At 41.7% G+C, this 22260-nt stretch overlaps 2 protein-coding genes across 2 annotated transcripts; one reads left to right on the forward strand and one right to left on the reverse strand.

The window, feature by feature from the left end:
- The first annotated feature begins 212 nt into the window (after nt 1–212).
- Nucleotides 213–13940, forward strand: PCID2 (PCI domain containing 2). The gene is made up of 15 exons (NM_001006266.3): nt 213–241; nt 403–476; nt 2741–2830; nt 3364–3437; nt 3805–3870; nt 4396–4437; nt 4922–4976; nt 6675–6778; nt 7489–7564; nt 7686–7827; nt 8943–9043; nt 10970–11043; nt 11214–11339; nt 11547–11670; nt 12994–13940. The coding sequence occupies exons 2-15, from the start codon at nt 441–443 to the stop codon at nt 13081–13083; spliced, it is 1200 nt and encodes a 399-aa protein (NP_001006266.2). The 5' UTR covers nt 213–241; nt 403–440; the 3' UTR covers nt 13084–13940.
- On the reverse strand, nt 13934–21196 carry PROZ (protein Z, vitamin K dependent plasma glycoprotein). The gene is made up of 8 exons (XM_416945.8): nt 21107–21196; nt 19568–19731; nt 18880–18904; nt 17909–18022; nt 17038–17169; nt 15802–15887; nt 15593–15716; nt 13934–15017 (listed from the first exon to the last, which is right to left on the reverse strand). The coding sequence occupies exons 1-8, from the start codon at nt 21171–21173 to the stop codon at nt 14506–14508; spliced, it is 1224 nt and encodes a 407-aa protein (XP_416945.4). The 5' UTR covers nt 21174–21196; the 3' UTR covers nt 13934–14505.
- Nucleotides 21197–22260: the final 1064 nt, after the last annotated feature.

A 22260-nucleotide genomic window follows, 5' to 3' on the forward strand; every position in this document is an offset into this window, starting at 1 on the left:
GCGCGGCCTGGCCCCGCCCACCGCTCTTTACCATTGGCTACAGCGAAAGACCACGCCCCCCAAGCGGCACTGGGGGCGGGGGAGATGAGAGGTGGTGTCGTCACTGCTGTGTCACGTGGGATGCTCTGGCCTGTGCTAGCGCCGGAAGTACCTCGGAAGCTGCCGGAAGTAGCTCGGGGGCTGCCGGAAGTAGCTCGGCGACTGCCGGAAGTGCCGCTCTGCGCCGCGCCATGGCGAGAAGGTTGGTCTGCGTCGGGGCTGGGGGTTGTGGGAGAGGTTCGAGTAGAAGCGTGGCGAGAACGGGGACATCCCTATCCCGTACTTCCTGAGCTCGAGGAGGAGGAGGAGGTGTGTCTGGGGCGCCACCACCTTCCCTTCTCTAAGATTCCGGTTCTCTTGCAGAACGTGATTTATTTAGGACACTTGCCTCTTCTATTCCAATGGCACACATCACCATAAATCAGTATTTGCAACAAGTAAGTAAGATTTTATTTATCTATCTATGAGCCGTTCGAATGTGTGGATTTATTTTTCATTGCTGGAGATAAAAAAAGCAATCAATTTTGAACATGAAACGTGGCAAGTAAAGCCTATAGGAAGTATGCCTGATGTTTGAAAGGGTGTGTTCAGGGAATTTCTGTGAAGTGTGGTGCTTGCTGGTAGGATATTTAGTAAACTGTAAGTAGGATTCTGGCAGCAGTGCTGGCCCAACGAGTGGCCTGGCCCCGTGTGCTATTAACTCCACTCCATCTGGTCTCAACCAGAGCAAAGAGAGGCACATGCAATGCTGTCTCACGTTCTGGCAAATAAGCTTCTGGATTTTGAGATGCTGGCTAAACACAGTCCTGTGTACAGCAAAGAACATACAGCTGTGCTTTTCTCGAGAACAGGTTTCAAGATTGCAAAAAATATATATATTAATATTTTGGTATGTTTGTGACTCTGTTTTCAGTCAACATAAATGCTTTATCTGTGGGTTTTCAAGTGGAATGTATAGAGGTACAGTCGTACATTCAACTCAGAAATCTGATCGTGTCTCTCTACTGAACTTTTATAAGCCCTCTTTTAGCAGAGGGAGATTTCTCTCACTTCACAGTCACACCTTATTCATGTTGTTGCTCTTTGGCAGTACATATGTTTGTGAACAGATGTTTTCAAGGATGAAGCTGAGGAAAAATAAAATTTCATCAGCTGTCTCTCACAAACACCTTGGGAACTTGTTGAGAATGCTAGCCACATCAAACTTTACTGATGCTTCACAAAAGCAGGGTCACATGTCTGACTAGTTTTACAGTTTTGTTGCTCTCCTTTTATGTGTTTGAATAAAAAACATTAAAAATTAAAATGTTACTTTATATGCATTAACTATGGTATATATTTAATGAGGCTCCAAAAGTAATGCCTCCTATGTCGTGATGTTGGCCCACGATGTCAGAGGCAGATGTTGGTGGTATGGCAGTAAACGCTGAACCTTCCCACCAGTATCCTGTTACATGTTGTTGCTGTGTGATGGATGGCAGCAGAGGGGCACTCTGACAGAATGGTGACTGATATGGAAGTGCATATGAAGCAAAAATGTGTCATTGAACTCCTCTGTGTGGAAAAAAATGGCACCCATTGGGATTCGTCGACACTTACTGAATGTTTATGGAGACCAAACAGCGGATGTGAGCACAGTGAGGCAGTGGGTGGTGCATTTCAGCAATGGCAACAGCAACAGTGGGTCGCTTCCACTGGTGCAGACTTTTACAAGAGCAGCACGAGGGGGTCTTGTTCATCACTGGCAAAAATGCATGGCTAATTGTGGTGACTGTGTTGAAAAATAGTGTTTTGTAGCTGAGAATTTGCTCTATCAAACACTGCTATTTGATCTCAGTGTATCTGTTGCCATTTCCATGGAAATAATTAGGAGGCATTACTTTTGCAACCTATATATGTGTGGCCAAAGACAATTCCTTTTCACTCAGTTTGGCCCAGGCAAGCCAAAAGATTGGGCGCCCATAGTTTATGGCTGACAGGATGGAGAGACAGGAGCAGGGTCACAAGGATGTCAGCTATGCTCAACTCTCAGTACTGAGCTTTTGGTGTGATGTTCTTGCTGCTTCTTTATGAACCATCCCATTTCCATCATTGTTATCATCCTGCTCACTTCAGTGATCAGTGAAGTCAATTAAAACAGGAAAAACTAGACCAAAACCCAACACCTGCTTAAGCACATACAGGGATTTATTTTTTTTTCAAGCAAAGTGAAGTTAACTTTGTGTTTTGCAATTAGTTTTTCATGTTAAACATTAAGTTCAAATGAAATACATTTTACTTTCTAATTTCTTACTTTACTTTCTAATTACTTACTTTCTAATTCCACCTGCAGCATCACGAGCAGTAGTACTCAGAGACTGCTTATACTTTCATGTGTATCTTTGCTGCTCATTATGTCCAATTGGGATTTGCTTCCAGGAATCTGATTCACAACTACTTTTTTATGACAGTAAATTCATATAAGTTATTTTGAGGTTTTCTGGTTTGCTTGTATCCTACAAACAAGGAAAAATCACAATAGCATTCTTCTCATCCTCTCCATTTTTGAAAAACAGATGTATTGAAAATACAATGCTGATTCATTTAGCTTTAAACCTTTCAAACTCGTGTTTGAAAAGATACTGACACGGATGAACACTATAAATATGTTGTATGACTGTACCTGGATTTAATTGTATAATGTGCCTGTTTTGTGGGGTAGGTGCAAGAAGCTATTGACAGCAGAGATGGACAGTTTTGTGCAGAATTGGTATCATTTAAACATCCACATGTTGCAAACCCAAGGCTTCAGGTAAGAACTTTTTACACTGGAAGAATTTGGTTTTGTTCAGTTGTCCTTCTTCCTTGCTCTACGTGTGCATTCCTGGGGATAAGTCTTCTGGGGATAAGCCTCAAAGTCTGCAGGATCCTCTTCTGGGTTTGATTCCCCTGTCTTTTTATAAGAATATTATGTATTTGCAGTTTTTTCTTGAGTGTCTTTATGGGTTCCATGTCTTCTGGACAGAGTCCTGAAGGTCCTCAGTGGCCAGGTTTATATTAGTAATGTGGCACAGTCAGAGCAAATATGGAGAGCAAACCTGTGGCTAGTAGTGGTCCGGTGCTTGTGCTGTATGCACTGCAGCTGCTTTTATGTAAGGCTAGCTCTGATCTGATTGTGTACACAGAACGCATGCTAACATTTTCTTACAGTAGGTTTGATTATTAATATAATTAAGATTCTGACAGATACCAAAGGCATGTATGCATAAGACTGCCATAATAAAATAGCTGTCTGATGTTTCTGGTGTAGTGGATGTTTCTTTAATTGATTTATTCTATCCTTAGCTTCCATCTCCGGAGGAAAAGTGTCAACAAGTTTTGGAACCACCATACGATGAAATGTTTGCAGCCCACTTAAGGTAAAGATGGACTTAGGAATAGGCAAGTCGGTTAGAAGACATCCAGTAGGAGGAGGGAAGCATATCCCTAAGTTCACTTAGTTACTTTAAAGTGATTATATCTGAAAAATTGCTTAGTTACTCTTATAAACAGCACTAGGACTATAGGAAATAAAGGCCTTCTCCTTTTTTCCCACATAAAGTTTTTTTTGTGTACCTGTAAGACATCTGTATGTGGCAATGGACAAAGCTTTGGTTTCAGTGCTTCCTGTTTTCTATTTACTGCATCTCCTTTAACTATAAAGTCTGTACCTGTTAAAAGGCAAAAGAAGAAGTATTCGTCTGACATGATATTTTTGGCTGCACTAATGTACCTTTTCTTGGACAGATGTACTTACGCCGTTGGAAACCATGACTTTATAGAAGCGTACAAATGCCAAACAGTTATCGTTCAATATCCTTTTCCATGTATGTTGTATATTGCTTTCAGATTGACTAGGTTTTCTTGTTGTCCTCATCCCTTTTCAAATCTAATGTGCTGTGGTCTAGTTCCAATTACACTTCAGCTGTTTAAATTCTTAAGGAAGTCCAGGTATGCTCTTTTCAGCTTTCTGTAGGACTAAGAAGGAACCTGTCTCTTGCCTCAAAAACAAAGGCAATAACTTCTCACAGAGAGCAGGAGAACCTGAATTGTTAACATACATCCCAGTTTGTACTTGGATGAAGGGAAAGATACCTCTAAAGAAAGCTGAAGGTTTATCTCCAAGTAAACAGTGTTTCTCATTGCTGCCACAGTACCAAAAGTGTGTGACTGTGCTTATGTTCTTCCTTACTGGGTCTTTGTATCCTCTCTCCTTGCTTACTTGCTGCTTGTTGGTTTCTGCCCTTTCACGTAGCATGTAATGTATAGTACCACACCTCTGTTTTTTAAAGTCTGTGCTACATTTCATAGCATTTTAAATTCTCCTAAACGCAGTACATCTTTCCTGCGAGCATTTCAGGCCCATAAAGAAGAAAATTGGTGAGTATATCGTAATCTAGCTTAAAAACTAGACTCCCATCTTTCATTAGTGTAATATCATAGCCCTAACTTCAGTTTGTCTGCTATAAATTTTTATCTCTAGCAATACTTAAATGCCACCTAATAGTTTTTGCTGCCCGTTCGAGTTTTTAGATCCAAAGCTGTGAAAACTATACATACATATAAGTTTAATTACATAGAATGTCTGTAAACAAATATATGAAGGATTTGGTGAAGGTGAGATAGCTTTTCTGTTTTATTTTTTTAAAGCCTCTAAAGCCACAGTAAAAAAAGTTGTCTGGATAATTCCTTTGGTGTAGGACTTCCAAGATGCTGAGTTCTTGAAGACTTCTCCTTTTAAAAAGATTCATCTTTTAAATAAAAGTTCCTATATATTTTTACAGTTTTATGACCAGCTGGGTAGAAAAAAGTGTTGTATTGCATGATTTGCACATAGCATTTACACTGTGTCTAACTTTTCCAGGGCTTTACCTATTATGTATGCTGTGGCCCTTGATCTTCGAATTTTTGCTAATAACGTAAGTAAAACTACCTTAGTACTTTATCTGTTGGGAGTTTCTGTGTTGGAAACGTTTGAGACTCGATTACAAAGCCGAATTTTGCTCATTAGTGTTCAATCTGTTGTTTAAGATTTTGTTAAGGCGCTAAATTTGCCCTGTCCTGTTGAAGGATTAGGTTGCTTAGTCTGCCACTTGAATGGCAGAGTTTCTGGGCACCTGTGTACAACTCGCAGTTTAGAGCATATGTAAGTACTGTCACAGAACAGTGTGATGGCACAACTCATGATTTCCATGTGTTATTCTTGCAAGACTTCTTCAAAGACTCAGGGTCTTTGAAGGGGTAGGGATACACAAGACAACTAAGCTTATCTAACTACACACCACATCTTAACGAGTGAAGTTTCTGCCTTGTTTCCCTCTTCCATCTGTGTATGTTGCTTTTGATGCTCATTGGAGCCCTTGCTGAGTCTACAGCTCCTGACAAGCAAAAGAAAAACAACCCCAAAGCCAAAAAAACCAGCAGACTTAAATTACTTTTCCTCAGGCTAGTGAATTGGAGTAGCTTGCATCTACGGAGAAATTCTTGACCCAAGATGAGCAGCAGGTCATGACTTTGCTCCTGGTCACTTGGCCTGAAGCAGTGAAATTAGGAGTTCAAGCTACAGAAGAGTTTGTCAATATGCAGTATTTCCAGTGGTTGTCCACGTGACACTTCTCGTGCCTAGGAACCCACGAAACAGCTTAATTTTCATGCTTGCACAGAGAAGGCTTTGTGTGTGTTTGTGTGTCTGGTCTATAGCAAGTCTCAATTCTCAATCTGAACAAGGCAAGTTTGTGGGTTTGAGATGCACGAGAAAGGGAAAAGAGGGGTTCAGTTATACTGGAAGTGTTAGAATGCTGTCTTCTAATGTCCATGTGTTCAAAAGATGTGGGTACAGAGAAGACTTTTACAGCAACAGTTGCGTTTCTATTTCTTGTCCTTACATTTCAGGTAATGAGGAGGCACACATTGGAGTAAAACTTTCTAGGAAGAACATAGCAAATACCTACTCACTGGGCTTTTTTCCCCCCCTCTTCTTTGTCGTTTTATTTCTGCATTAACTAGTGCGTGCTTCTTTCCCACTTTATATAAGCACTATTGCCAAGTAATTTTCACTTGTTTTGTAGTGTACGTGTTTCTTTTGAAAATCTTGGGTTATAGCAGTGTGTGCTTCTACCAGAAAATGTTGGGTATGTTTTAGAACGAGAATCTATTCCTTGGAGCTGCAGACAGAAGCTTAATTATGAATTCTAAAACTCAGTTTGTGTAACTGAGGGCTTAACTTTTGTTCGTTCATGTTTAAAAGCCATTATTTTAGCTCAGTTCTTTGGAAACTTGACTGGGACTGTTAATCCTCTAACTTGGCTATAAGGTGATCCTGAATTTAGGCATCTGAGAGCTGCATTAAGCTTAGTGTTGCTGAAGCCAGTGCTATTTTCAATGTTCTGACCGGCCCTGCTGTGCACTGAGTTTGGTACAGGGTGTCCAGGAACTTCTCCAAGTGTTTTGTTCTGTTTTGTTTTCGGTCCTTCTGTCAGTGTGACTGCCCTCATGGTTTAGGCAATAGTAGGCATGTCAAAGGCATTGTTAAAATGCGGCATTAAGGAACTAAATTGTTTACAGCCCAGTGAATTAGAGCACAGAATTTTGTGCTGTTTCTTGCTATGTAATGATAGGCGGATCAACAGCTGGTGAAGAAGGGGAAGAGCAAAGTTGGCGACATGTTAGAAAAAGCAGCAGAACTGCTGATGAGCTGTTTTCGAGTCTGTGCCAGTGACACGTAAGTGAAAGATGCTCTGTAAAACTTGCATGATTATATTCCTAAGAGCTTATATAAAAGTTTTCTCTATTTACTAAGACGGTATCTGGATAAGAACAAACACTTCTGAGGGTTATTTCCTCTCATGTATAGTCTGTCTTGACTATCAACTGCAGCTGGAGAGGCCACCTTTCAGGTTTAACCTTCCTAAGAGGTGATGTTGGGAGGGACTGACCCTGTCAAGGAATATTATTAACCCTTTTGTACACTCTTCAGTTATGAAGTTTACTTCAGTGTGGTTAGACTGGGAATGGGTGACTCTTTGGTTTACAGTCTTAGCAATTTTAAGGCTTCCCAGCTGGATAAAATGCTTTTATTCCCCCCCAGTCTTTCTTTCACCTTGAAAGAAACTGCTATGCTGGTGTATGCAGACTGGAGGGAGGATCCTGCTGCAGGTGAATAGTATTCAGCACGATCTCTCTCACTGTGATGGGAAGAAATGCAGCAGAGCTGTTGAAAATTGAAGATTTGAGACGTTCCATTTAGACAGTACTGGCATGGTTTAAGGCAAGGAGTTGGCTTTTATTTTCAGACGCATATTTCTATCCTAAAAAACATCCGTGAAATATTTATTTAGGGATGGAATTTACTACATGAAAAAAGGAAGTAATTATTTTTCTGCAGTATTCAGTACTAGCAGCTTGTTTTGTTTTTTTCTACTCTTATGACAGTCGAGCAGGCATTGAAGATTCCAAAAAGTGGGGCATGTTGTTTCTCGTGAATCAGCTGTTCAAAATTTATTTTAAGGTAGGGCTTAAGTCTGGTAAGCTGCTTTGTATTTCATACTCTAAGTCAAACTCACCCTTTTTAACATGATGTTGCATGTCTGCACTCTTATGAATAAAATGTGGTTAATTTTATTTGACAGATCAATAAACTCCATCTGTGTAAACCCTTAATTAGAGCAATTGACAGTTCAAACCTGAAGGATGAATATAGTATGGCCCAGCGAGTTACATACAGATACTACGTTGGACGCAAAGCCATGTTTGACAGTGACTTTAAGCAAGGTACTGTGTGCCAGTAGGACACATTTAAACTCTTGCTGCTTGGTGTGAACTCTGGCTTTTGTGTGTGTGGCTCCAAACGTGTGCAGAAGATTCAGTTGTATTTGTGCTGATCAGAGGATAGTCATGCTGAAAGATCCACAGGCTAAGTCAGATTGGAGATGAGGTTACGTGACACTTCTGTTTCTAGTATATGCCAGCTTTAAAATACTTGTTTTAACTGTAAAGTTCCCTCTACTCTTAATGCATTGTGTGCATGCGTATTAGAGCAGTTATTCCCTGCACTAGCATCCAACAGAATAGGTTTGTAGAAGGTTTCACTAGGGCGGCTCTGCAGCTGTCTTGTCCTCTTGAAGTTACTCCATGCTGTGTAGGATATCTTCAGCAAACTCTGCTGTGGAATTAGGTTCTCAGTGCATTGATTGCAGAAACAAGACCGTGTTTCTGAGATTCATCATTCACAAATGCTTTTAGAGCTGAGACATAAACCTTTCATTACAAATGTAAGCCTCTGTCCAAATAGCCCATTACTTCAAAGGGAAAAAATGTTATTAGAGAGCCAGCTGTGTGGCTCCTAAGAAGCATCTTCTGACTGTCAGGCCTGTCATTTTTTTTTCCTAAGAGAAGAGCGACGGAAAAGGTTTTGTACTGTAATGCTGTGTAGTATCACTGACATATTTCTGCAGCTCAGCAGATGTGTGCGCCACGTGCAGCTTACATCCCCAGAAGAACCTAATTTGTGCATTTAGAAAATACTTGTTCTGTTTCATCAGTGCTTCGTGAAATTTTACTCTCCTGTAGTAAATAAAGAAAAGAAGAAAAAAGAAAACTCTGAGCTGAGCATTCCAGTATTGTTTGTAACTGTAACCTCTGACATGTAGATACTGTCAGCTTTTCTTTTCTGAAGAACTTATTTTCCTTGTGATACTTCTGTGTGATTCACCAATAATTCTTACGTGTTTCTTAATGTATTTTGATTGGTGTGGTTCTTTTTGATATCGTTTCAAATATCATAGGTTCAAGCTAGAAGTGGGCATTGAGCACAGACTTGGGTTATGGTTTTAATCAGTCTTAGTTTCTTGACTATTTACTATCACTGCTGTTATTTGTGTCTGCAGCTGAAGAGTATCTGTCATTTGCTTTTGAGCACTGTCACCGGTCAAGCCAGAAAAACAAAAGAATGATTTTGATCTACCTGCTGCCAGTAAAAATGTTGTTGGTGAGTAAATGTTATTCTTGCAAGTGGTTTTTCAGGAGGCAAATAAGCAAACTGAAACTCAGCACGGTTCTTAATTTTCTTTCTTTTCCCTTGTTGGTATGCAGAGGTTATTTGCGCCTGACCTCCATAAGTGCCAGCACATGCAGATGTTGTACAAATAAGGACAGAAAATGTTGAATTGTAATTTACAGCAAAGTAGGAAAGGAGGAAGTAAAGCTGCTTTTTTTCCCCCCCTGCCTTATTCTGCCCCTCTGAAAGGTGGAACTTGAGGCTACTGCTATAAGAAAAATAAGTGCTTCTCTGGAGAGCTCGAAGTTAACTTGTCATGTACCAGAGTGCCTTCGTGGTGACAGCTGTGCACTGGCATCCAGGGAATGTCTGGATTCACTGCTACAAATCTGTGTTTCTTTCACCTGACAAAGGAAAGGAGCATGTGCAAATAAATGATTGGAGACTGTTGTGGTGGGTTTACCACGGGAAAGAAAGGACTGCTCTCTTTGTGTTTATAATTGCACCTTGTGCATTATTTATCACTTTAAGGCATGTCAGCTGGTCACCATTTGTTCTCTTCATCTTTTTGCTGAAAGAATTGTCTCTGCTTCTTGTTCCTGTCCTTCCTGTGTTCTGTGCTGGCATTTGTCTGTTCCTTGAGTTAGTGGGGTTGTTCAAACAATTAATTCAGTGTAACTGAGGGACCAAGGACTAGATTTTAGAGTGTTTCCCACTCCCTTTTACCAAATTTCTCACAGAGAATGTTTTTATCATCCAGTTCTGAGAGTTCCCATCTTCCACATTTACCCCAGCAAAATGAACCATGACCATTCTCACTTACCCCTTGTGCTCCCTTTTCAGTCCCTTGCAGTATCAAAAAGCAAACAAGACAGAAATCACATGTAAGGGGGAAGCGTGGTGGGTTTGATAATTGGCTTCTGCTCTTCATTTTTGTTCAGTGTCTTTTGTAGTGGGTATTTTCAGATCAGACTGTGGTAGAGTTGATTAAAGGAAACTAACAAACCTTAAGCCTTCCTTAAACTGGTGGACCCTTTAGTGCCTAAGATTATGGTAGCTTTTCTGAACAGTTCGAGGCCCTAAAGAATCTATATAAAGGTCATTGTTTTTACAGTTGCTTTTTAAAATCACAGTCCAAACGTTACCACTAACCTTTAGAACTACAAAAATAGCTTGGGTATTTGTTTTTTGGGGTTTTGGTGGGTTTTTTTTCTTTTCATTCCTAGCGGCTCTCAGTAAACACGCAGCTGAGTTCTGCTCTTGACTAATCCTCCAGCTAGGAAAGGAATTAGCAACAGCACCGTGTAATGGTAACTAAATTTAAGTTCTGACCAAGTTGGTATGCAATCCGATCTCTGCTCTGCAAAGGGAAAAAAACAAAACAAAGTTTCTGTTGGATAGTGTGCCTGATTCAGTCTTACCTGATCTAACAGTGAGAATTAAATTTGCTTCTTTAAACTTTCTTCTCTTTCTCTTGACATTTTAATGGCCATACGGAGGCACGGTGAAGAAATAATCTGGTAGACTGAGCTAACACATGACAGTGCTGAAGCACTGCTTGTGTTGTTAGTAAAGCTTGGGATTCCCACAGTTCTTTTGCTCGCAAATAGGTCATAAAACTGCAGCCCAAAATTTGGACTTGCCTAAGCCTCATGTCACACGATCTTCATGTTTCCTAACGCTCAGAAATATCAAGAGACTGCCTAAACCGTGATGAATAGTTATTGTGAATTGAGTTGTAGGAAGTTTGACAGGGCAAGGGGATGTCTTAGAAATACTTTGACTTTTGTTCTGTAGCAAAACGAAAAAGGAGGTAGTCAAACATTGGTCTGTTTCTCTGAAAAAATGCTTTTATGGTGTCCATTTTAAATGAGCTTGACTTTATCCTGGAAAACTTGGAAATCTTTTATTTTTCAGGGCCATATGCCAACTGTTCAGCTCTTAAAGAAGTACGACCTTATGCAGTTTGCTGAAGTAACAAAGGCTGTCAGGTATGCAATTATTTCATTACATGGTGTAATAGTTCAAAAAGCTTTAACTAAAATGTATTTATTTGGGATGATTGAGGAAGGCAGGGGGAGGATATTCCTACCAAGTCATACACTTCCTTTTCTTGATAGGATAAGACCTTCTCATGTGTTCATTTCTTCCATCCTTCTAGTGAAGGCAATCTTCTCCTACTGAATGAAGCTCTGACCAAGCATGAGACCTTCTTCATTAGATGTGGAATCTTTCTTATCCTCGAGAAGCTGAAAATCATCACATACAGAAATCTCTTTAAGAAAGTGTAAGCATAACAAAAGTTACATTTTTCTAAAAGCAGACTTAATGTGGTTTCACCTAGGGCTGAGATAGAGAGGTGTAGGCTCTTCAACTCTCTCAAGGAATGCAGAATTCCTGTTAAAGTGAATCTGTAGTAGAATGTCTGTTTTATTGTGAGCCAGAGTTCTAAGTGATTGTTTCTCAATAACAGATTTTCTGTTGTTCCTTGCAGATATTTACTACTCAAAACACACCAGCTATCCCTGGATGCCTTTCTTTTTGCTCTGAAATTCATGCAAGTAGATGATGTTGACATTGATGAAGTCCAGTGCATTTTAGCTAACCTTATATACATGGTATGTGCTTCCCACTTGTTTCTGAGTCCTTCCAGACTCCAGACAGTAAAAAGCATTAGGCAGAGATTATAAGTTTGTTACAGAAATATATCAGTAATCCCATCTTTTCTTGTGTGTAAAAGTTGATTTGTCTGTGCTTGAAGTGCAAATGTTTTCATTTGCCCTGGGAAATTTCTCAGGTTCCTACTTTGGCAGGAATCAGTTAAAATAGCAGTTGAGTATGCATTACAAATTCAGTACTGACTTTTCTAAATAATGCATAAATATTTGTTTCAAAATGCAAAAGTTATATCTAGTACCAGGAAGGGATTTGTTTTTCTGCGTTTGAAGTAGGAGACTGTTGACATTCCAACATCAGAAGAACTACATTTCCTTGTTTCTTCTTGTTTTGTCTTTTACTCTAAATGGGTCTTCACTACTGATGAACAGGTACAAGCTTGAAGTCAGTAGTTTCCTAATAAATCAGAAGTTTTGGAGCAGAATTGCAGCGTCAGCAAGAAAATGAACTACTTCTCCTGGAGAAGAAAAGGCTTAGGAGAGATCTGATAGCAGCTTTCCAGTACTTAAAGGGAGCGAATAAGTGGAGAGAAAACTCTGTGCACAGTCTGATAGTGATAGAACAAGGGAGAATGGTTTTAAACTAGAAGAGGACAGATTTAGATTATGTCATAGGGAAATTTTTCACTGAGAGGGTGGTGGAGTGGTGGAGCAGGCTGCCCAGAGAAGCTGTTGCAGCCCCATCCCTAGAGGTGATCAAGGCCGGGTTGGATGGGATCCTGGGCAGCCTGATCTAGTGCCTGCTTTAGTGGTTGGAAACCCTGCCCACAGCAGGGGGCTGGTACTAGGTGATCTTTGAGGCCTTTTTCAACCAAAGCCATTCTATGATTCTTTGTTTCTGAAACAGATTATTTGGTACCTGCTTAGAGTAGCAGAGGGTGGGGTAAAGTGACTGGAAGACTTCTGTTAGTGCTACAACCCTACGTGTCTGAAAAGGAAGAATATATATTTTTAGGTTGAAATAATGATCAAGATTAAAATGATCAAGAGTAAATTCAGAAACTTCTCCGGACCTCTGTCTCTTCAAGGAAATGTAAGCAAACCAGTAGGGGTCCAGGCAATCCAGGAGCAGCATTAGTACACAAGCATGGATATGGTACCAACTTCCTGCTTGCTGTTTGATATGACCCACTTACATAAATTGGGTCCTTACAAATACTTAGTGCAGTGGTGATTGAGAATGTACACGTAGGTTTGATTTAGTCTACTGACAGCTGAGGTATAACCAGCTTCCAGTGCTAACGCTGTATTTTCTTCTCCTGACAGGGTCATATTAAAGGCTATATATCTCATCAGCATCAAAAACTTGTGGTCAGTAAGCAGAACCCATTTCCTCCTCTGTCAACGGTGTGTTGAGTATTGTGTCTTACCCATGCAAGAACAAATACACAGCCTGCCCAGTGGAGCTGCTTCTCATCAGCCAGAGAACGTTATAAATACCTGGTTCATATCCAGGGCTGGAATACCAGGAACTGTTTGTGGCTCCTTTCCCAGAATGACTCAGGCTGCCAGTGTAACAGAGTGCATGAACTACTTTTCAGTAGTGGTTTCTGAAGGTTTTCTAGATCATTAAAAGTATCTCCTGAGGAAATGAAAGCAAAGCATTCCAAAGATCTTCCAAAGTACTTAAAAGCTGTTACAAAGTACTTTGTGTTACTATTTCTACATTTATCCTTTGGAAAATAAATGGATTACGTGCGGTAATCCATTATTCAGAGTTGAAGTAATATTTTCTTTTACGATACCCATTTTCTAAAGCTCTCTGATGATCTTGCTGGCCTCAAGTACGCTCTTCAAGCCTTCTCTAAGAATGAGAGAAGTTGCTCTTGACACCAAAAGCTTTTCTGTATCATTGATACATAGAAGTTCAAGTACATGTGGGATGTTTGCCTGTAGGTACTCAGGGATAGGTTTGTTGAGTTTTTTACTTCCCTTAATGTTTTGTTTAAAATGTGTTGTGATGAACAAAAGAGTGCATCTAAGTAACTTACCCATATTCTGTTTTATTCTGCTTCCGGGGAAGAGACTGCCACTGGGTCCAATATTTTAAGCGTTCCTTCTGTTGTGTGTTTGTTCTGTTTTTGTTTTTTTTTTTTCTTTTTTGGAAGTAGGAAAGGGGAGGGGTACAGTGTACCTGTTGGCTTTGAGGGGATAGTTCTGGGGTTTTGTTTTGTTTGTTTTTAAAAAGAAAATAAAACATTTTCCCCCCTCTTTGACAGTCTGATTTTATTTGACTCGCTAACTGAAGTAGACATGAAGTAGACATAATTCCTATGGCAAAACACAGCTACCAAGAAAAATTTTCAGTGTGATGAGAGAATCAGATCCTTTATCAACATACACATTGAAACGCTTGGAGTGTCCCTTGTCTTTAAAAGTTGTACTTATAGAAACGCTGAAATAAGACTATGGGTTTCTTGAATCTGACTTGAGGATAACAAGTATTGAAAAGACTTATTCTAGCAACGTTTAAAAGACTAGAAAAGCATCAATACTTTTTGAATTTTAGAGCAAACAGTTTAGTAAACTTAAAGTTCAGTCTGTTTATTAGTAAAGCAGCTTGGTTTTCTGCATCATGGCTTTTACAGTACTGTGTGGCAACAGAGGAAGGAAGGACAAATGGGCTTTTCTGTATGAATCGGAGTTAAAAAGGTATCACCATTGCAACTTCCACTGCTGCAAATGGTGATAGTCAGGTGGCTCTACTGGCTGCTTCTGTCTGTTTCCTTGCAGTGATTGGTAGGGGTTTTGTGCTGGAGGATTGGTTGTGTTTGCATCTTACCTCATTTTTTGTTTAAACCATATCATGTACCTAGCAGTGTTGGTAAATAAAAATGTTTTCCTGTCAGCATCTTCTAGTGGCCAAGGTCCCAGGATACCAGTCAGGAACCACGTGCCCTTATACACAGTGGCCATAAAGCTCCCTCCAGCCAGCTGTTTGTCTATGGCCTCCTGGCTGTGTCCGCAAAACTGCCTGTTGGTGAGGCTCGCGTTGAGCATTTGTTCACAGTCCTCAGTGGGAAGATACGAAACCTGCAACTCGTCGCCTTGAAATTCACCACCTTCCATATTCCAACCAATGACTGTACCAGCCAATTTTGGAATCAAAATGTGTTCTGCAAAGTCTCTTTCAGGGATGCATACAGGAAGCTGGTGGTTACTGCACTCAATGTGCTCTTGGAGTTGTAGCAGTGCAATGTCGTTCTCACCAGTGTCTTCGTCATACCGGATGTGTATGTGTTTCTCATGAACTTCCATGATCTTCTCGGCTCCACTTGTTCTGTTATGCCCTGGGAAGCAATGACATGTTCACTGCTCTTAGGAATAATTTACCAGAGACTTGATAACTGCATGCACATTGGTAACAACTGCCTAGTTGTGCTGAGGAGTATGTATGCTAGAGAAAGATGCTCTTTCTTGAAACAGATGTGTTAAAGGTGAATTAAGAATGACAGTTTGGCAGCCTTTCAGTCTTGTGCAGATGCATGCATAATTCAGAGGGGAAGGACAAATACCCAACAACAGAACTGAATTTGGGCATGAATGGTTTCTTTCCTTGGGGGTGCAGAGCAAGTGAACTCTAAATGAACCTGGTTTAGCTTATCCTAGGTGCTGAGCCAGCCCCTCTGAGTTGCCTTTGAGAGGTACTTCTCTCTCACCTTGGCTTGTAGAGAGGCGTATCTCAGCTGTAGTTCTACCTTGATGCTTAACTGAGGTGCTTAAATGAGATGGCAGCACATTTACGTCCCAAAACAATGGTTTGGGGAAATTTCAGTAAGCAGCAGAAACTTTAGTAAGCTGTTTTGAAAAGAAGCTTATCCATGCTGAAAAGCGCTACGACAAAAGAAGACGTCTGATCACCTACCAGCACCAACCCTGATTTTGAAATGGTTATGCAGAAGGGCGCACTCTGCGGTGGTCAGTACAAAATTACTTTTTAGCAGCACTCCTCCACAGAAACCTTTCCCTTCTGAGTTTAGCAACAGGACCTGAGAAAAAAAACAAAAAGAAGATAGTTAGATAGCGCCATCCACAGGAAGTTGAGTAACAGACTTCATGAACCTGTGGAAATACCTGCCAAGGAAATTGCTTGCCATGTTCCTCTGGGGTTTCGCTTATCAGACTATTGTTGTCTTTAAGTCTGCCACATGCACATTGATCTAGCAAACAAAAAAAGAAAAAAACAACCAAAAACCTCATGCTGTAACATTTCAAGACAAAAACTACCAGCAAGTATGTTATTCATTCCTCCTATGCTGTAGGGTTTGGGAAAAGGACAATTTCTCAGCTGGTGAAAATGAGAATAATTAATTTAACTTCTGTTTGATAGCTTAGCAATGACACTGAACATTTTGGTCATTGTTAGGTGACCAGATTTCACTGCCTGTTACTTAGGAACAGAGCTTCCTCTCCAGCCAACTGTCATCACAGGTTGCTTCCTCATCTTCCTCACAGCTATGGCCTAATCTGGGTGGGGTAATTCTGGCCCTTCCTTTCTGAAGTTAAGACTATAAGGGCGATGTGATGCCTTTGTGTTCTGGTTCAGAGGGAGAGCCTGCATGTCAAGTCGGCCTCTCAGTTAATTTGCATTAGCCACACTTTCTGCCACCCTGCGTCCTGGTCTTGGATCACATACACTGGATTCTGTTCCAGTGAAACTGAATCAGAAGTAAGCCCCTGTAACCACGTGCTCTCACAGCTAATGGTGTTTAGCCCTCATTACCAAACTATAGCTAGCCTGAAGTAAAACCCATCTGAGTTGAGCACTTGGTGTGAACGTTAAATCTTCATCAAAGGCCACAACTACAGATCATATTTGGCTGTCCTACTTGCTAATATAGACAGGGACTAAGCATACTACTTTGTTTTTAGTGGAGTTTGCATATAAGGGGATGAGGTTGAATGAGGTACTTAGATTGAATGAAACAATGAAGAGAGTTACCACTTCAAACTAACATGGCAGAAAGTTCTGCCCTTCATTTATCATACCACCACGTGCCTGATCCGAATCAACTGAACCTCGTTCTCAAATAGGTAGGACATCAGTTACTTGTTACCAAGGTTAGAAAAGTGTGAGAAAGAGTGGAAAACTTGTAACACTGGGTCATGTGTAGAGTGATGCAACTGCTCTCTGCACACTCACATTTGAATGTTCAGATCAAATATTGCTTCTTTTACTGCTGCTCATGCATCTTTGGTGGTGGTCCTTAGATTCCTCCTTTTTCTCTCCCTGGTTTGAGAGGTCAGTAATGTTTCTGCCCACCCAGGCACCAAGCATGGGTTCTCTCTAACTTCCATGCTCACACCTACCTAATGGGATGCATTGTTTTTTGTCCTTCCCGAGCTCATAGCCGTCAGCGCAGGAGCAATGGTAAGAATTACTTCCTGGGTAGCAGAAGTGCTGGCATCCTTCTTTTCCTTGGTGCCGGCATTCATTTTTAGCTGAATGGAGCAGACAGAGAAAAAGCATTAGTAACCACGAGTTAGGCTTTGCACATGGACCTGTGAACAGATGCTATAGTTTCCTCTGCTCATTTAAAGAAAACACTAAGCAGCTGCACCAGGGCAGCTTTCTGCACTTTTTCAAAAGGCAGGTGTTCAAAAGGCTACAGCTTGCTGCTTTCCAACTTAAGTAAATTTAGAGTTCTTATTTCTCATGTTTGCACTAAGAAAGCTAAAACTAATTAATTGAAGTTAAAACTAGCAGGAAAAAAAAAAAAAGGAAAGGAGAATTAATCATCCTTGAAACATGGGCAGCCAGCTTTTCACGGATGAGCAAGCACTTAACCTTCAGTGCAAAGCAACAGGCAGAGGATTTGGTGATGGATCTAGCTCACAGGCAGAGAAGCAGCAAGGAAAACTGTACTCAGCGTGGTTCTTGGTGGCTCCTGTGGAGCAGGTGCTGCTCCCCAGGGGGCTGCAGGGAAGGGCCCTGCTGTGCAGAAATACTGACCTCAGGGTTGGGAACCAAAACCTGGTGGAGGTGAACATGAAGATCTGGTCTGATGTAGTAGTATCTGATAACCATTAGGCATGCAGTGGGGTAGCATTGTAAACTGTGGCTTAGCATAGGTAAGGATACTTAGGTTGAACATCTCAGCTGGAGGAGCATCAGGAAATAGTGCGTGTTAACCCCACGCTGCGGTGGGTCCAAGCCTGTGTCCTGGCAGCGGTGCCTCACCAAAGGCGCAGTCCTTCCCCTCGAAGCCCGCGGTGCAGGTGCAGGTGTAGTCACGGATGCTGTCCTCACACAGGCCACCGTGCTGGCATGGGCTGGAAGAGCACCTCCAGCCATCTGGGGAAGGACGGCCAGATGTAGAGGGAGGTGGTGAAACACTCCCACCCCTGAGAGCTCGGCTGTAGGCAGACAGGGCCGCTGCTTCCTGTATGGACAGTCCTGAGCATCACCTAGCTGGAGCCAAGGAAAAGCAGTCCCACCCTCACAGGAAATTAATACCACAGCTGTTTTTACCACCTCCCTATCCACTATCTAAACCTCAGACTACAAAAGAATAAAAACTAATTAAAAAGAAATAAGCAAGAGAACTTTCTGGACGTGCAGTGGTGAGGGAGGGGTGAGGCCTAGTTGCCACATCCCTCTGCTCCAGGCCCTGTACCCAGGGAGTGCCTGGCTGCATTGCCCTATGTCAGATCTGCAGGCTCATTTCTTGCCAGTCATCTCTTAAACACTCTTAACACTCAGCATACAGTGGAAAATACACCCCTTTTCCCTTCCATATCCTGGTTGCTCTCTGCTAACACCACCCTGGGCCACAGCTGCCACCCCAGCCCATGCTGGCCCCACAAGGCCACGCTGTGGAAATGGCAACCACAGATAGATGAAGCCACAAGCAGCAAAATGTCCTGCTCCCAGGTGACAGTCAGGGAGAGAAACAGCTTGCTTCCTACGATAGCATCTGCTCCCGTTCAGCTTACATGCGCTCTGCAGTCTTAGCTATTTCTTCCTATGTGTGACTTCTTAAATCCTTTCACATCAGCACTTTTTCTCTTGCTTTACTAGACATGTGACAAATAGCAACTGGGTGTTTCTTGTTGAATAAAGTGCTGAAAACTCAAAAACAGCATAAGACTGAAGCATAATGTTCAGAGCACTACACCACTGTGAAGAGAGAAATCAAGAGACTAGCTTACCGTAGTAGTTATCCCAAAACATTTTCTGAAAAAAAGGGAAAAAAAAGGGGACAGTTGGACTTCAGTTCTCAAATAACATCATTTTCCATGGGTACTTTGTAAAACAGAATCACTACATGAGAGATTATACTGTCTCCTCCTTCCCAGACGGAGCAGCCAATGCCCCTCTATCAGCCTGCTGCCCCTGAGCTTGTCCTGAGGCACTTGGACCACCAGTCCTGTGGTTACTTATTCTTCTTCCCTGCAAATACCATCTCTGCCCAGACTCCTGTGTTAGAGAGCAGAGCATCCAGATGTACATTGCAGGGAACATCTTGTACAGTGGCACTTGTGGCCATTGACCCAAAGATCCTCTTTCGATAGGTCTTACTACTGCTGTGGTTCTTCCCTCCATCCCAGAACCCCATTGCCCCTCCCAGTCCCCAGGGGCTGCTGAGGCTGTATTTGTGTGTGGCCAGGATGGGATAACACCTGTGTGCTTTCCCAACACAAGTTGCAGGACACATCAATTTCAGGAGGGGATTTTAAAAGTGTACAAGATGGTTTTAGACAGATAGAAATCCAAACAGTGAAGCAAGCTGCTGAAACTTGTAGTAAAATAACACAACAATAACAAATCAAAACAAAACAAACCAAAGCCACCAAGAAAATAGTTCTCCACATGCACAAAGGAAAACAAAATACTTACGAGCATTTCATCATTTTCAAATACTTCTCTTGCTTCCTCATGCGTGCATCTCTCTTCAAGGCATTCCCTTTCCAAGCTGCCTTGCAAGACCTCCTCGAAATGCAGGGAGTTGGCACGTCGGTGTCTCTTGATAACTTTGTTTGCATCATCAGTTGATATAAACACTGAAACGTTGTGTGAGAAGATATTAGTACTTAGGCTATCCTTCATGATTTCATTTTTATTTTAAGATCTTATTAAGCTGCCCATTTTTACTGTGAAGAGAAATCCTTTGGATGATTAAGAGTTTCAGCCACAGTCAACTCCCAAAAAGGTCTACTTCCTCAGCCCCAACCAGGCTGAGGAGTCACAGGGATGTAGCACTTCTTTCTTCTGGGGGTGCCTTGCTTATTCCCAGGCAGGGGGCATTTGGTACAACTCCAAGCCCTGGATCTTAAAGGCCCATGGTTGGGTGATGTGTTTTGTGGCTAGGCTTTGCTCTGCCATGGGTTTCATGGCTCTTTGGTCTCAGTAAAAATTGGAAAAAGAATCTCTGAAAGGCAGACACTATTTTGTTAGAGTCCATGGGGCTTTCAGCAGAAGTGAAAATTATTTGCATGCATTTGCAAGGATGAGGGATCCAAACTGATGCCTTCAGCCTGACCGTGTGGGGATTTTTTGCTGCCAAGCATGACCTCACATCTCTCAAAGAGAACAAATAAAAGCTATCCCCAGCAATGCCATCCTTTACACTGAAGGTCTCTTAATATTTTTTGAGCCAAGAGAAGGAGAATCTGAAGACATGAGAGAGATTAAACCTTGAAACTCCTGTTTGCCATGATGTCCACAACAGAACTTGCCTAGCAGGGGGAGGGCTGGGGCGGCGCTGTCACCTTTGTTGTTAACTGGAACATGGTCACGTGTGTCAGCGCGCGTTTGTCAGTTCTCCTGTACTCAGAAGGTAAATCCAATGGGGTAGGGACTGGCTTTGTTTGTTTGCTGGGTTGTTCTGCATTTTATACTTTTTGGGGGGGCCCAAAAGTTGAGATTATCAATAATACTAGAATTGAAGAATATTAATAGCAATACAAAAAATATTCTAGAGTTCTTTAAGTTACACTTGTGAAGGCTTGCAGGTATGCAGTAGGCTGGCATGTGATATTAAATAAGACAAAGCTTCACGTTCATGCTTTGAATTTCTGAAAGTTCTCTAGACCCCCACTGCACGTTTGGACAAACCATGGAGGATGAACACAAAAAACATATATTTCTGGCTTTTATTTTTATTACAGCAGCAACTAGGAATACAAAACAAAATTCTCCTTACCATGTCAGTGATGGTAGTACCAGATTACAATGCCTCAGTAACCTACTGTCATTTTTACTTAGGTATATGAAAAAAGAATCAACCCAGCAAAAATGTACTGAAACACGAATAGCTGTTAGTGATGTCAGCCTGTGCTACACGGCAAACTTGACAGGAGGTACATAAACACCGGTGTGTTTACAAGAACAGGAGCATGAAGGAGAATGAAAGCCACAACAAAACAAAGGCCATACCTGTCTGCTCTGTCTGAAGGAAAAGGGCAGAGAGAAGAAACAACACTGTCCAAAAGCATCTTGCCATTGCTACTCTCTGCAATCAATGGTGGCTTGCCTGCATTCCTGCAGCTCTTTGGGGAAATGGCTCAACGAGAGATGTTGAAGTTTAAAGTCCAGCTGCTCAAGAGAAAACAAAACCTCGGAGGGCAAAGCCCGACCTCAAAGTCAACATGTGGAAACCCTGAAAAAACCTGTTTGGTGGTTGAATAATGCCCCTTCTCTCAGTACAAGGGCTGAAGGCGAAGCGTGCTTGGAAACCTCCAACTTTTGGATATTCCTCCCCTAGCCTTCACTTACGTAACACAAAATGGGGAGAGGTGGACAGCATGAGCATTTCTTTGTGCCATAGCAAAGCACCAGCACAAGCTTGGTGATGACTCCAGGATCAGTAGTGCAGCATGGCTGCTCTGCTCACCGACCCCACATAACCTTTATTGTGGCAGGGAATGGAATGAGAGGATGGATGTGCTTCGCTCTGCAGGTTTGGGGCAGCCTGGAGGGGAAAGTGCTCTTTAATCTCAGTTAGAAACATAAAGAAAACACCAATCTGAGTGCATGTGAGTAATGCAAACAAAACTTCACATCAACAAACATGATTTTCAAAATCAGGTTTGCTGCAGAGCCGGGCTGTCTCCTCTCAGCACGCTTACATGTCACCACTTGATGTCAGTACAGGGCTTTGCAGCACATATATGTACATCTGCAAGCATTCATCTATTTTTTACACAAGCTGCTCACACTTTGCGAGCCTATGCCAATTAAAGGACTCCTATTGGTATTAGGTATTTATTCAAATTAGGTTAGTAATAGCAACACACAGCTTCAGAAGCTGTATTCTCCGTAGAGCTTAGTTCACAAGTTCATGTTTTCTTTTTAACCAAAACATGCCTTGAACATCTGTATGGGCCACAGTGTACTCAATCCATGTACAGCACCCACTTTTTTCTTTTTCTGTATTGACATTATTGCAACAGTTCTTACCAAATACTTAGGAACATAGCACAAAGAGAGGGGCTTAGAAAGGCAGTCCTTTGCTTGCACGGCCCTTTAGGAAGAGCAAATGGAATTTCTTTTTCCATTCCCTTAAGCATCATGGTGAGCAGACGGACACA

The sequence above is a fragment of the Gallus gallus genome, chromosome 1 (assembly GCF_016699485.2).
Source record: "Gallus gallus isolate bGalGal1 chromosome 1, bGalGal1.mat.broiler.GRCg7b, whole genome shotgun sequence".
Classification (NCBI taxonomy): Eukaryota; Metazoa; Chordata; class Aves; order Galliformes; family Phasianidae; genus Gallus; species Gallus gallus.